We start from the raw sequence: 14,785 nt of genomic DNA on the forward strand, positions 1-14,785 counted from the left end.
AATAATCCCCCACAAACCTCATGCGTCATCCATATGACTGAAATCAGTTGCAGTGACAGAGAATGTTAACCCAAGAGTACACCCCACACACAACAACTCACTCAACACACTGTACACACACATACACTGAGTGTATAAAACATTAGGAACACCTGATCTTTCCATGACATAGAATGACCAGGTGAATCCAGGTGAAAGCTATGATCCCTTATTGATGTCACTTGTTAAATCCACTTCAAATCAGTGTCGATGAGGAGACAGGGAAAATAAGAATTTTTAAGCCTTGAGACAATTGAGACATGGATTGCATATGTGTGCCATTCAGAAGGGGAATTGTAAAGAAAATATTTAAGTGCATTTGAACCGGGTATGGTAGTAAGTGCCAGGCGCACCGGTTTGTGTGTGTCAAGAACTGCAACGATGTTGAGCGTGAAAAACCCAGCAGGTTCCTATGTGAATCAAGAATGGTCCACCACCTAAAGGACATCCAGCCAACCTGACAAAAGTGCGGGAAGCCAACATGGGCCAGCATCCCTGTGGAACGCTTTTTACACCTTGTAGAGTCCATGCCCCAACGAATTGAGGCTGTGCTGAGGGCAAAAGGGGAGGGGTGCAACTTAATATTCATGTTTTGTACACTCAGTCCATACATACCTACATGCATACATACATACACACACAAACTTGAATCCAGAGCGTCTCTTACTTGGTAGCAGCTCTCTGTCTGCGGTCTCGGTGCAGATGGGGTATGGGTAGAAGAGGTGGCCTTTCTCCAGAGGGTAGGGGATCATTCTAAAAGCTGGGGAGGACAGAAGACAAAGCATTCAGAATAGGTACAGTCATGTACAAATGTTTGTGTTGAGCCAAGAAGTGGGTGGGGGTGGGGGGGGGGGGTCTGGTTATGCATCAAAATGGAGTACCATGAGAAAAAACTTTTAAAATGTTTTATTGTAATCGCTGCCTTCGAAATGTGTATGTTTGTGTGTGTGTGTGTATATGTGCATATTACGGAGTAAAGGCAAAATGTGAAACACTCGCGGCCACTCTAATCTGGTGGTCCCAGCGCGCACGACCCACGTGGAGTTCCAGGTCTCCGGTAGCCTCTGGAACTGCCGATCTGCGGCCAACAAGGCAGAGTTCATCTCAGCCTATGCCTCCCTCCAGTCCCTCGACTTCTTGGCACTGACGGAAACATGGATCACCACAGATAACACTGCTACTCCTACTGCTCTCTCTTCGTCCGCCCACGTGTTCTCGCACACCCCGAGAGCTTCTGGTCAGCGGGGTGGTGGCACCGGGATCCTCATCTCTCCCAAGTGGTCATTCTCTCTTTCTCCCCTTACCCATCTGTCTATCGCCTCCTTTGAATTGCATGCTGTCACAGTTACCAGCCCTTTCAAGCTTAACATCCTTATCATTTATCGCCCTCCAGGTTCCCTCGGAGAGTTCATCAATGAGCTTGATGCCTTGATAAGCTCCTTTCCTGAGGACGGCTCACCTCTCACAGTTCTGGGCGACTTTAACCTCCCCACGTCTACCTTTGACTCATTCCTCTCTGCCTCCTTCTTTCCACTCCTCTCCTCTTTGACCTCACCCTCTCACCTTCCCCTCTACTCACAAGGCAGGCAATACGCTCGACCTCATCTTTACTAGATGCTGTTCTTCCACTAACCTCATTGCAACTCCTCCAAGTCTCCGACCACTACCTTGTATCCTTTTCCCTCTTGCTCTCATCCAACACTTCCCACACTGCCCCTACTCGGATGGTATCGCGCCGTCCCAATCTTCGCTCTCTCTCCCCCCGCTACTCTCTCCTCTTCCATCCTATCATCTCTTCCCTCTGCTCAAACCTTCTCCAACCTATCTCCTGATTCTGCCTCCTCAACCCTCCTCTCCTCCCTTTCTGCATCCCTTGATTCTCTATGTCCCCTATCCTCCAGGCCGGCTCGGTCCTCCCCTCCTGCTCCGTGGCTCGACGACTCATTGCGAGCTCACAGAACAGGGCTCCGGGCAGCCGAGCGGAAATGGAGGAAAACTCGCCTCCCTGCGGACCTGGCATCCTTTCACTCCCTCCTCTCTACATTTTCCTCTTCTGTCTCTGCTGCTAAAGCCACTTTCTACCACTCTAAATTCCAAGCATCTGCCTCTAACCCTAGGAAGCTCTTTGCCACCTTCTCCTCCCTCCTGAATCCTCCTCCCCTCCCCCTCCTCCTCTCTGCAGATGACTTCGTCAACCATTTTGAAAAGAAGGTCGACGACATCCGATCCTCGTTTGCTAAGTCAAACGACACCGCTGGTTCTGCTCACACTGCCCTACCCTGTGCTCTGACCTCTTTCTCCCCTCTCTCTCAGATGAAATCTCGCGTCTTGTGACGGCCGGCCGCCCAACAACCTGCCCGCTTGACCCTATTCCCTCCTCTCTTCTCCAGACCATTTCCGGAGACCTTCTCCCTTACCTCACCTCGCTCATCAACTCATCCCTGACCGCTGGCTACGTCCCTTCTGTCTTCAAGAGCGAGAGTTGCACCCCTTCTGAAAAAACCTACACTCGATCCCTCCGATGTCAACAACTACAGACCAGTATCCCTTCTTTCTTTTCTCTCCAAAACTCTTGAACGTGCCGTCCTTGGCCAGCTCTCCCGCTATCTCTCTCAGAATGACCTTCTTGATCCAAATCAGTCAGGTTTCAAGACTAGTCATTCAACTGAGACTGCTCTTCTCTGTATCACGGAGGCCCTCCGCACTGCTAAAGCTAACTCTCTCCTCTGCTCTCATCCTTCTAGACCTATCGGCTGCCTTCGATACTGTGAACCATCAGATCCTCCTCTCCACCCTCTCCGAGTTGGGCATCTCCGGCGCGGCCCACGCTTGGATTGCGTCCTACCTGACAGGTCGCTCCTACCAGGTGGCGTGGCGAGAATCTGTCTCTCACCACGCGCTCTCACCACTGGCGTCCCCAGGGCTCTGTTCTAGGCCCTCTCCTATTCTCGCTATACACCAAGTCACTTGGCTCTGTCATAACCTCACATGGTCTCTCCTATCATTGCTATGCAGACGACACACAATTAATCTTCTCCTTTCCCCCTTCTGATGACCAGGTGGCGAATCGCATCTCTGCATGTCTGGCAGACATATCAGTGTGGATGATGGATCACCACCTCAAGCTGAACCTCGGCAAGACGGAGCTGCTCTTCCTCCCGGGAAGGACTGCCCATTCCATGATCTCGCCATCACGGTTGACAACTCCATTGTGTCCTCCTCCCAGAGCGCTAAGAACCTTGGCGTGATCCTGGACAACACCCTGTCGTTCTCAACTAACATCAAGGCGGTGGCCCGTTCTTGTAGGTTCATGCTCTACAACATCCGCAGAGTACAACCCTGCCTCACACAGGAAGCGGCGCAGGTCCTAATCCAGGCACTTGTCATCTCCCCGTCTGGATTACTGCAACTCGCTGTTGGCTGGGCTCCCTGCCTGTGCCATTAAACCCCTACAACTCATCCAGAACGCCGCAGCCCGTCTGGTGTTCAACCTTCCCAAGTTCTCTCACGTCACCCCGCTCCTCCGCTCTCTCCACTGGCTTCCAGTTGAAGCTCGCATCCGCTACAAGACCATGGTGCTTGCCTACGGAGCTGTGAGGGGAACGGCACCTCAGTACCTCCAGGCTCTGATCAGGCCCTACACCCAAACAAGGGCACTGCGTTCATCCACCTCTGGCCTGCTCGCCTCCCTACCACTGAGGAAGTACAGTTCCTGCGCATCCCAGTCAAAACTGTTCGCTGCTCTGGCCCCCCAATGGTGGAACAAACTCCCTCACGACGCCAGGACAGCGGAGTCAATCACCACCTTCCGGAGACACCTGAAACCCCACCTCTTTCAGGAATACCTAGGATAGGATAAAGTAATCCTTCTCACCCCCCTTAAAAGATTTAGATGCACTATTGTAAAGTGGCTGTTCCACTGGATGTCTTAAGGTGAACGCACCAATTTGTAAGTCGCTCTGGATAAGAGCGTCTGCTAAATGACTTAAATGTAAATACAACAAGCTGTTATGGCATATAATGTAAAGGGGATGGTGTGTGTGTGTGTGTTACTCACTGCCCTCCCAAGTACAGTGGAGCAGGTTAAGGGCCCCCTCCACCCTCTTCCAGTGCTGCAGGTGAAAGAAGGCGTAGGCTATGGCCTCACTGTCCCCTCGCTTCAGAATGTGCTCTGGGGGCAGTATTAAACTTTTCATTTCTAACAGGTACTGTGGAGAGAAGGCGAGAGGGGGGAGGCACAGCGAGAGTCAGCAGGGACAATAGAAAATGAACAACAACATAAACATACATACTTTTTAATGCAAAGTTATACCAGTTATCTTACAACCTGGAGAACATCAATCAGCATTTCATTTAAGTAGCACCATCAGAAGCACAGTAGTTGTAATAGTAGTAGTACACCAAACAGAAATATAAATGCAAGGAAAAATTGAAATGAATTAATTAGGCCCTAATCTATGGATTTCAAATGGCTGGGTGGGCCTGGGAGGGCATAGGCCCACCCACTTGGGAGCTGGGTCCAGCCAATCAGAATCAGTTTCTCCCAACAAAAAGGCTTTTTTCCCCCTTTTTTTTTACAGACAGAAATACTCCTCATTTTCATCAGCTGTCTGGGTGGCTGGTCTCAGATGATCCTGCAGGTGAAGAAGCTGGATGTGGAGGTCCTGGGCTGCTGTGGTTACACCTGGTCTGTGGATGTGGAGGTCCTGGGCTGCTGTGGTTACACCTGGTCTGTGGATGTGGAGGTCCTGGGCTGCTGTGGTTACACCTGGTCTGTGGATGTCCTGGGCTGCTGTGGTTACACCTGGTCTGTGGATGTGGAGGTCCTGGGCTGCTGTGGTTACACAGGGTCTGTGGATGTGGAGGTCCTGGGCTGCTGTGGTTACACAGGGTCTGTGGATGTGGAGGTCCTGGGCTGCTGTGGTTACACAGGGTCTGTGGATGTGGAGGTCCTGGGCTGCTGTGGTTACACAGGGTCTGTGGATGTGGAGGTCCTGGGCTGCTGTGGTTACACAGGGTCTGTGGATGTGGAGGTCCTGGGCTGCTGTGGTTACACAGGGTCTGTGGATGTGGAGGTCCTGGGCTGCTGTGGTTACACAGGGTCTGTGGATGTGGAGGTCCTGGGCTGCTGTGGTTACACAGGGTCTGTGGATGTGGAGGTCCTGGGCTGCTGTGGTTACACAGGGTCTGTGGTTGAGGAGGTCCTGGGCTGGTGTGGTTACACAGGGTCTGTGGATGTGGAGGTCCTGGGCTGGCGTGGTTACACGGGGTCTGTGGTTGAGGAGGTCCTGGGCTGGTGTGGTTACACAGGGTCTGTGGATGTGGAGGTCCTGGGCTGGCGTGGTTACACAGGGTCTGTGGTTGAGGAGGTCCTGGGCTGGTGTGGTTACACGTGGTCTGAGGTTGTGAGGCCGGCTGGACGTACTACCAAATTCTCTAAAACGATTTTGGAGGTGGCTTATGGTGGAGAAATTAACATTACATTCTCTGGCAACAGCTCTGGTGGACATTCCTGCAGTCAGCATGCCAATTGCACACTCCCTCAAAACTTGCGACATCTGTGGCATTGTATCTTGTGACAAAACTGCACATTTTAGAGTGGCCTTTTATTGTCCCCAGTCCGACGTGCACCTGTGTAATGATCACGCTGTTTAATCAGCTTCTTGATATGCCACACCTGTCAGGTGGATGGATCATCTTGGCAAAGGAGAAACGCTCACTAACAGGGATGTAAACACATGTATGCACAGAATTTGAGAGAAATAAGCTGTGTGTGAGAGAATGGAACATTTCTGGGATCTTTTATTTCAGCTCATGACACACGGGACCAACACTTTACACGTTGCGTTTATATTTTTGTGTTCCGTGTGTAGAGGTACAGTAGCAATAATGCTACTAGCAGTGTTAAGTGCGTAGCTCCATTGTTGTGCTTTACTTTGGGGACGTGTGGGTTGAACTCCACAGCTCTGTGTATGGCTTCTACAGCATTCATCTCTGCTGTACTCAACCCTCGCCTCGACGCTGCCTCTGGAGAAAACCTGCATGGGGAAGAAAGGACACTCTCAAAGATGGGTGTGTGTGTGTGGGTGGGTGGGGGATCAGTGTGTGTGTGTGTGGGTGGGTGGGGGATCAGTGTGTGTGAGAATGTGGATTATTGAGTGTATGAAGATGTCTTAAGGTGAACGCACCAATTTGTAAGTCGCTCTGGATAAGAGCGTCTGCTAAATGACTTAAATGTAAATGTCAACGTGTGCGTGCCGGCAGGCATAAGGGCTAAGAAAAAAGTGTTTTCACAACACACAACTATTTTAAAATAAAATGACCCCTAACCCATTTCAAAATGCAAATCACTCAATACCATTCTCTCTGTGCCGCACAAATAGCCCCAGGCTAACTTTTAAAAACTAATCCAGGTACTCCGCTTGGTGCCAATTTAACAGTCGTAAAAGGATACTCACTTGTCCGATACCGCCCTGGCTTTGAGCAAAGCTGCTGTGTAGCATATTGTTGCAGATTTGGGTAAACTAATATCTGCGAGGAGACAAAGCAGACATGAACAGTGTTAAGTGGAGGAAAAATAACAATTACACACAATGAAATGACAGTAGACAGGGGAAAATAGGACAGTTGGGATAAGACACAGAAGGGTTTACAAGGTGTCAGGATTTTACTACAATACAGTCTCACTTTACTTCAAGTCATAACGGTTTGAAGTATTCATCTATCGAATTATTTGCATTTTATGACTTTTGTTATCTAATGTCCGTCATACAAACTTCCCCTTGCGGCAGGTCGTCTAATCCACAGAAATACAACCACAAGTGACATTGTTAGCGCTGCATAGATGTCTGTTATAGAAGCATTCGAGCGTCACCAATAAGCAACGATTAACGTGGACTCTTTTCACTCACTGTGTGTATGTGTGTGCGCGCGCCAGTGTGTGTGTGTCCTACCGTCGTACTTGGCTAGTACGGCCTGTACGTCTGCGTAGTTCTGTAGCTCTAGCAGCGACTCCAGCAGGTTCTCATGGATATTGAACATACTGAGGAGAGGGAACTCCTTCATTAACTGGAAAACATACAACTGTTGTTACATGTAATACCGGACAGGCAGTGAAACACAACACAGTCAACAACATGAGTTTTAGTTCACCCCCGCCCAGTCCCACACAGCCTCAGACCTAGCCTGGTCCCAGATCTGTTTGTGCTGCCTTGTCGTCATCCCCTTTTTACTGTCATGGCAGAATTGGCATGACAATGACCATAAGGGATGGCATGTGACAGCACGAACAGATCTGGGATCAGGCTACCTCAAACCCTCCCCATCCACAGGCCCCCATCAGGTCTACATAAATTCTACCATCTCAGATAGACTATTAGATTTAAAAAATTTTTTTTTTACATTTACTGATACATGTCCTTATCAAATACCCCCAATTGAATGAATTTCAGAGAATATCACCATTGAAAATGTATCGTGGCATATAAAAACGGGGCAAATCCTAACTGTCACTCAAGTACAATTTTCACTTAGTCAGTCCCCCCCCCTTGGACTAACTGAACATTCAAACTAAAGTGGAAACTAGGATTCACCTGTAACACCCTGGCAGCTTGGCGTATACTGTACTTACGTCTCTCATCATTTTGACAGCTTCTCTGGTTCGTCCCAGCTTTCTAGAGCACATGGCCAGTCTCCTCTTAATGTATACCAGAACATTGGTGTCCCTTCCTGAGAGACACAGCAAAGTTATTTTAGCTGGTGTAACAGACACACGGACACATGTTTACAGACACATGCACATTCAGACGAATCCGTCAGTGCGCACCCACAAATGCATTTATTTGCGTATATGTAAGCGTTTGAGTGCGGGTGCGTATGTCCCGACTGCGTGTGTGTATGTACTCTACTCACTGTGCTGTGCCTCATACTGCGCTCCGTGGTGTTGAAGCTGTTGGCTGCGTCTGTAGCAACCTTCTCCTGCCTTCACGGCCTGTTTGAAGAGCTTCTCTGCCTCTACGATGGTGGTTGCCTCCTCCTCTGCCAGCAGGATGTACGCTGTCGCACAGCTGAGAGGAACAGAGAGAGAATTTGGGGAGGGGGGGGAAATGACACAGCAGAAGATGGCATAGCTGGAGGATACAACAGGGGGAGACCAAGTACCTGCACTAAGCAAAAATATAATAAAAGAAGATAGTAATGTGCAAATCTGCTGTTTGCACAAGTCAGAGGTAGGCCAATAACCTACTATATTAGCTACAAACAGTATTTTATGTGTGCATCTTACACTTTTCATTCGGGTTGTATACAGCAGAGATGTGGTTGATTCCACTTCACTTCAGTCAATTGAGGTGAAATTATATTTACGAATGATTTATTAATGAAGAGTCCTCGTGGAGAAATAATGGGATTATTTACACGCATGAGTGAACTGAGGCCAACCACGTTACACGGCATGATAGCGCTGTAGGTGAAATAAGCACTACTCACTCCTCTAGTTCAAGGGCTTCGTGTGCGGCAGAGATGCGTGCCTGTGGGTTCCTCTCTCTCCACGCTTTCTGCATTACTGAAGACACAAACACGTTAGTTTGTGTTATTGAGGTCAGAGAGGTCACGATGACAACACTTGTGAACATGAATCAAAGCTTCCTGGAGATGGGGTGAGATTGACTGTGTGTGTGTGTGTGTGTGTGTATGTATGTCTGCGCATGTGTGAATGTGTGTGCGCGTGTGTGTGAATGTGTGTACGCGTGTGTGAATGTGTGCGCGTGTGTGAATGTGTGTGTGTGAATGTGTGTGTGTGTGTGTGAATGTGTGTGTGTGTGTGTGAATGTGTGCGCGTGTGTGAATGTGTGTGCGTGTGTGAATGTGTGTGTGTGAATGTGTGTGTGCGTGCGTGCGTGTGTCTCTGTGTTCCTTACTGGCGTCAGCTGGCCGGAGGTGGTCCGAGTCACATGTGAAGAAGGTCTGGTGGTCTTGTGCCGAGAGATTCATGTCGTAGTACGTGAGTGGCTCTCGGCCCGTCACCCACGTATACCTGGAGGGCGCGCGCACACACACAGTTAAGTTTTTTTTTTTTAAGTCTAGGGGGCGTGAGAGAGAAAGAGAGAGGTAGGTTGAAGAGAAGACAGATGAGAAGAGCGAAAGAGAAAAGAGAGGTGGAAAAAGCTGATGAGGAGTCACGAGGCAGCACTGATCTAATTTATGAGTGTGGGCTCCTGGTGAGGCAGGGATTCTCTCAACCTGTTGGCATTAAAGCTGACACCATGGGACAGCATATCAGCCCCAGCCATTGCTACCAATTCTCCAGGGAGAGAGAGCGGGAACACATAGCAGGGCAGAGAAACAGAGAGAGGGAATGAGGGAAGAACAGAAAACAGGTTGGAAAAGAGTGAAGAAAACAACAGATCAGAGGTTGAGAGCTAGAGAGAGCGACAGACAGAGACAGAGACAGAGAGAGAGAGAGTGAGCGACAGAGACAGAGAGAGACAGAGAGAGAGAGCGACAGAGAGAGACAGGGAGAGACAGAGACAGAGAGAGAGAGAGAGAGAGAGAGACAGGGAGAGACAGAGACAGAGAGAGAGAGAGCGACAGAGAGAGAGAGAGCGACAGAGACAGACAGAGAGAGAGCGACAGAGAGAGACAGGGAGAGAGAGAGAGAGAGAGAGAGCGACAGAGAGAGACAGACAGAGACAGAGAGAGAGAGAGCGACAGAGACAGAGAGAGAGAGAGAGAGAGCGACAGAGAGAGACAGGGAGCGACAGAGAGAGACAGGGAGAGACAGAGACAGAGAGAGAGAGAGCGACAGGGAGAGACAGAGACAGAGAGAGAGAGAGCGACAGAGAGAGACAGAGACAGAGAGAGAGAGAGCGATAGAGAGAGACAGGGAGAGAGAGAGAGAGCAGAGACAGAGAGCGACAGAGAGAGACAGGGAGAGACAGAGAGAGACAGAGAATCAGGAGTTATTGAGGGAGTGAGGGGGATGAGAAGAAAACAAAATGGAGAGTGAGGGAGGAGAGAGCCAGAAAGGGTGAGGGATCATGTGACTCACCGGTTATACTCCGCCCCTCTAAATAAATTCAGTGGATTTCGCCATACTTTACATTCTGGGGGAACAAAAGGAGAAAGACATTGTTTGGGTGTGTCAGACAAAGTAGAGTCCTAAGTGTACCTCTGAGCAAGCTAGGCATCAAGTGTACATCATGATATTCCTACACTAAAGTAGCTTACAGTAAGACCATCTCATAGAGTCTATAAACCTTAGGTCCGTACTACCAGACTGCGTCCCAAATCCACAAATAAAACACCACTAGCCAGTTGTCATCTTAAAATCACTCTCCTTTACCAGACAGAGGGATTACAACAGCAAATAATTATAAAGCCATTTCTCCAATCGTGCCGTGTTGATTCAACACGGCCCAGATAATCCATTTAACCCAACAAAAAACACACACGCATTGGATTTCCTATTGGTGTGGGAACGAACAATATGGCTCTCTATGGTACTGAACGCTCTATTTGGCTGTCGTAGGCCTACATGCCTCTAATCAAGTGTGTGGGCAAAACAAAGAAGACTTCTATGGTAAATGCTCTATCTGGTACCTCTACTAAGTGAGCTGGGTTGCGTCTCTATACTTCTGGCTGTAGTAAACGCTCGAGCACAGTGGTTCCCAACCCTTTTGTCAGTTACTGTACCACCAACTGAATTCTGCTCTGCCCAGAGTACCCCTGAAGTACCCCCTCGTGTGCATTTTACCAGTAGGCCTATAATCTCTTCCAAGTACCCCCTGTGGATAGGCCAGGTACCCTTCAGTGGGTTTAGTAATCCGGGCTGGAAACCACTGCTCTAGCATAAACACTAGATGGAGCATTTACATATATATCTCTCCAGTAAATAATTGTTTATATCTAGCGAATGCTCTACCTATCTAGTAAATCTCAGAGTCTTACCGGACACACTCTGTCGGTTGGAGTCTGCGTCGCCGTTACTGCTGTTGGAGTTGGTTGGGGAGCTGTTGTCCACGCCGCCCAGCAGAGGGCGCAGGTGGCTCACTGACACCTGCTCGATGAAGGAAGTACCGTACTTCCTGAAGTACCACCACTCAAATATCTGATGGGACAGACGGGAGGCAGTTCGTTCAGGGATGATTCAGCAGGGTTAGAGCCATAGAGAAACAATATGATACTCATATGTATGTGTTCTATTCAGTTTTTATCTCCATCTCTACATTCAAAGACTCAATCATGGACACACTTACTGACACTTGTGTCTGCGTCACCTGATCTTTTGTTGTCTCTTCCTTTTTGCCCTTCGTGCTGTTGTCTGTGGCTAACATGGTTTGTACCATGCTTGTGCTGCTACCATGTTGTGCTGCTACAATGTGTTGTCGTTGTGTTGTGTTACTATGTCGAGAGAGACCTGTCTCTTGGTCCTACATTTGTAATCCCCCGCCCCAACAGGATTGCCTTTTGACTCTTGGTAGGACGTCATTGTAAATGAGAATGTGTTCTTAATTGACTTGCCTAGTTAAATACATTTAAAAAAAGGTTTAAAAAAATATTTCAATCCGTCTTTAGGGCCGTGTCGATTCAGTCCAATACCATTTGGGCTACTTCATACGACTGAGACGTTGTAATAGTGTCTTATTTTGGTATGCCGCTTTAAGTACAACATAACCCAAACTAACATAGCATAATGTTTGGAAGTTAGAGGTCTAAATACTGAAGTTATGAGACAAATTGCACGTCCGATACACATTTATACAGAGGTTGCACACAGGCAATCAACACATCAGATACTTCTGTTTCAGCATGCCCTAATCAAGACAAGATGCCCCCGACATGCAACTCAGACTCCGTGTCCGCAAACACGCACACACTCCTCGACCTTAATGGTTTTAATGGTCTTAATCCATAAACACCAACGGTATCGCTTTCGTATCTAGGCTACGTCTAGAGCTGGCGATGGAGTAACGTACTGTCCTAAAGTGACCACTCAATTATCTAAACCTCTCCAGTCTCCACTGACTGTAATTCATATAACTGATATGCATCTGTATTGCAACACATCACAGCCGAGCCCAGTACACAGAATTTCTTCTCCGCTGTAATTATTCATAGGACACATTAAGAGGCCTGTGAGACCTGTCGTCGTTGCCAGGCGGCTAAATAAACTGGCCAGTCTACGGAGAGAGGTAGGGGGTTCGCTAGCTTGTAGCTCTTCTCTTTTTCTTCTCCTTGTAAGGAAGACCACTGCAGCACAGTTCAATCACTGTACTAGACAAATGAGGGCTCAACTTGGTGATCCTGTGTGGCTCAGGTGGCAAGAGCACGGCGATAGCAACACCAGTGTTGTGGGATCAATTCCCACTGGCTTCACATAATATTTAAGTGTCAGTCAGTTGCTTTGGATAAAATGGTCTGCTAAATAGCATAGATTATCATATAATAAAATGTATGTACGTATGTAAGTCGCTTTGGATAAACGTGCTAAATGGCATAATATTATCAACTTACCAGTATGAGTCCAGATATCAAGGAGGAGGTCCCCGTCAAAGCCACGTAGAACTTGGGGGTTAGGGTGTTCAGAAACATGCTTACTATAGAGGAGACACAGAAAAACACAAACATTGTTAGCATTTCTGTAAAAAAAGAGAGAGGCAAAAACACATTTCCGATAAGAATTTAACAAAGCTATATTGTAGCATACATCCCTTTTATTACCATTATATTAGGCTATATTCCAGCTAGCTATGGTACGGTAGGGTCGTTCCATCTGATTTCAATCATTTTCAGACTGCACACCTTTTGATTTGAAAGAAACCTTTCACACATTTGGTGGAAGAGGTCGGAAAGCGACCTCTCGGACCTGAATGCCAAAACATTTAGGAAATGTTGGTGCTCAAAGTTGACCCATCTCGCATACCCTGCCCTACAACGAAACGTCCACATCTTAATCCCTGAAAAAGAGAAACAGTTGAGTTTGATTTCATTTGAAAGCTTACAAACAGGGTTGTCTTGCTATTCAAGGATTTATTGAAAAAATGTTTAAAATATGTATTTATTTGTTGTTTAACCGTCAATTATCTAAACGTATGAATTCCGATTTTTCTAATTTTCACAAATGTTGTAGCTTAGACCCTATTTGACATCTGATATATTTGTGTTATTCCCATCATCAGTTGAGACACCGCATAACTCTTGAATACAGGGTGTGTTTCATTTCAATCATAGAAAGAGAATTCATAGAATGGACCTATCCCTTCAGACCCCTGCAATTTAGCTGGTATACCATTAACATTTAATGAAACTAACTTCCAATTACTACCAGTAAGATGTCCATCGATCCCCCCGCCGTCTATTCTATTATCTATATTTCTATGATTTCATTAGATTTCCTATGGAAGATTGACAGTTTAACTTATAACAATGGATATTCTCACTCAAATCACTATTCTCACTCATGTGTGGACCTCCAACCATCTTTGTGGTAACATTTTAAAGTTGATATTGTAGCTTTATTCACATTTTAGTACATTTATCAGTCAAAACACGACACCCACCTTGTATTCAAGAGTTTGCTGTGTCTCAACCGATGATGAGCATAACAACACCTCAGAGCAGGTAAAATAGGGTTTAAGCCTACATACAGTACCAGTCAAACGTTTAGACACACCTACTTATTCAAGTGTTTTCTTTATTTTGAATTTTTTCCACATTGTAGAATAATAGTGAAGACATCAAAACTATGATATAATGTAGTAATCATGGAATCATGTAGTAACCAAAATATTTGAGATTCTTCAAAGTAGCCACCCTTTGCCTTGATGACAGCTTTGCTCACTCTTGGCATTCTCTCAACCAGCTTCATGAGGTAGTCAACTGGAATGCATTTCAATTAACAGGTGTGCTTTCGTAAGTTCATTTGTGGAATTTCTTTCCTTCTTAATGCGTTTGAGCCAATCAGTTGATGTGACAGGGTATTGGTGGTATACAGAAGAAGCCTTATTTGGTAAAAGACCAAGTCCATATTATGACAAGAACAGCTCAAATAAGCAAAGAGAAAGACAGTCCATCATTACTTTAAGGTGAGTCAATCCGGAAAATGTCAAGAACTTTCTTCAAGTGCAGTCGCAAAAACCATAAAGCGCAACGATGAAACTGGTTAATGAAAGGAAGACCCAGAGTTACCTCTGCCGCAGAGGATAGATAACTTCATTACAGTTATCAGCCTCAGAAATCGGCAAATAACTGCACCTCAGATTGCAGCCCAAATAAATGATTCAGAGTTCAAGTAACAGACACATCTCAATATCAACTGTTCAGAGGAGACTGCGTGAGTCAGGCCTTCATGGTCAAATTGCTGTAAAGAAACCACTACTGAAGGACACCAATAAGAAGACGACATGCTTGGGCCAAGAAACACGAGCAATGGACATTAGACTGGTGGAAATCTGTCCTTTGGTCTGATGAGTCCAAATGTGAGAATTTTGGTTCCAACCGTCTTTGTGAAACGCAGGGTAGGTGAACCGATGATCTTTGCATGTGTGGTTCCCACCGTGAAGCATGGAAGAGTGATGGTGTGGGGGTGCTTTGCTGGTGACGCTGTCTGTAATTTATTTATAATTCAAGGCACACCTAACCACCATGGCTACCACAGCATTCTTCAGTGATACGCCATTCCATCTGGTTTGCCCTTATTGGGACTATCATTTGTTTTTCAACAGGACCCAAAACACACCTCCAGGCT

The 14,785-nt window shown here is 47.0% G+C and overlaps 1 protein-coding gene across 1 annotated transcript; it reads right to left on the bottom strand.

Annotated features, from left to right (window-relative positions):
- Positions 1-47: 47 nt before the first annotated feature.
- Positions 48-13,793, bottom strand: LOC115109659 (suppressor of tumorigenicity 7 protein homolog). The gene is made up of 12 exons (XM_029634858.2): positions 12,553-13,793; positions 10,987-11,146; positions 10,088-10,142; positions 8,958-9,073; positions 8,527-8,602; positions 7,951-8,105; positions 7,670-7,767; positions 6,993-7,107; positions 6,498-6,570; positions 5,975-6,077; positions 4,097-4,247; positions 48-799 (listed from the first exon to the last, which is right to left on the bottom strand). The coding sequence occupies exons 1-12, from the start codon at positions 12,673-12,675 to the stop codon at positions 618-620; spliced, it is 1,407 nt and encodes a 468-aa protein (XP_029490718.2). The 5' UTR covers positions 12,676-13,793; the 3' UTR covers positions 48-617.
- Between the last annotated feature and the right edge of the window lie 992 nt (positions 13,794-14,785).

The sequence above is a fragment of the Oncorhynchus nerka genome, linkage group LG25 (genome assembly GCF_034236695.1).
Source record: "Oncorhynchus nerka isolate Pitt River linkage group LG25, Oner_Uvic_2.0, whole genome shotgun sequence".
Lineage (NCBI taxonomy): Eukaryota > Metazoa > Chordata > Actinopteri > Salmoniformes > Salmonidae > Oncorhynchus > Oncorhynchus nerka.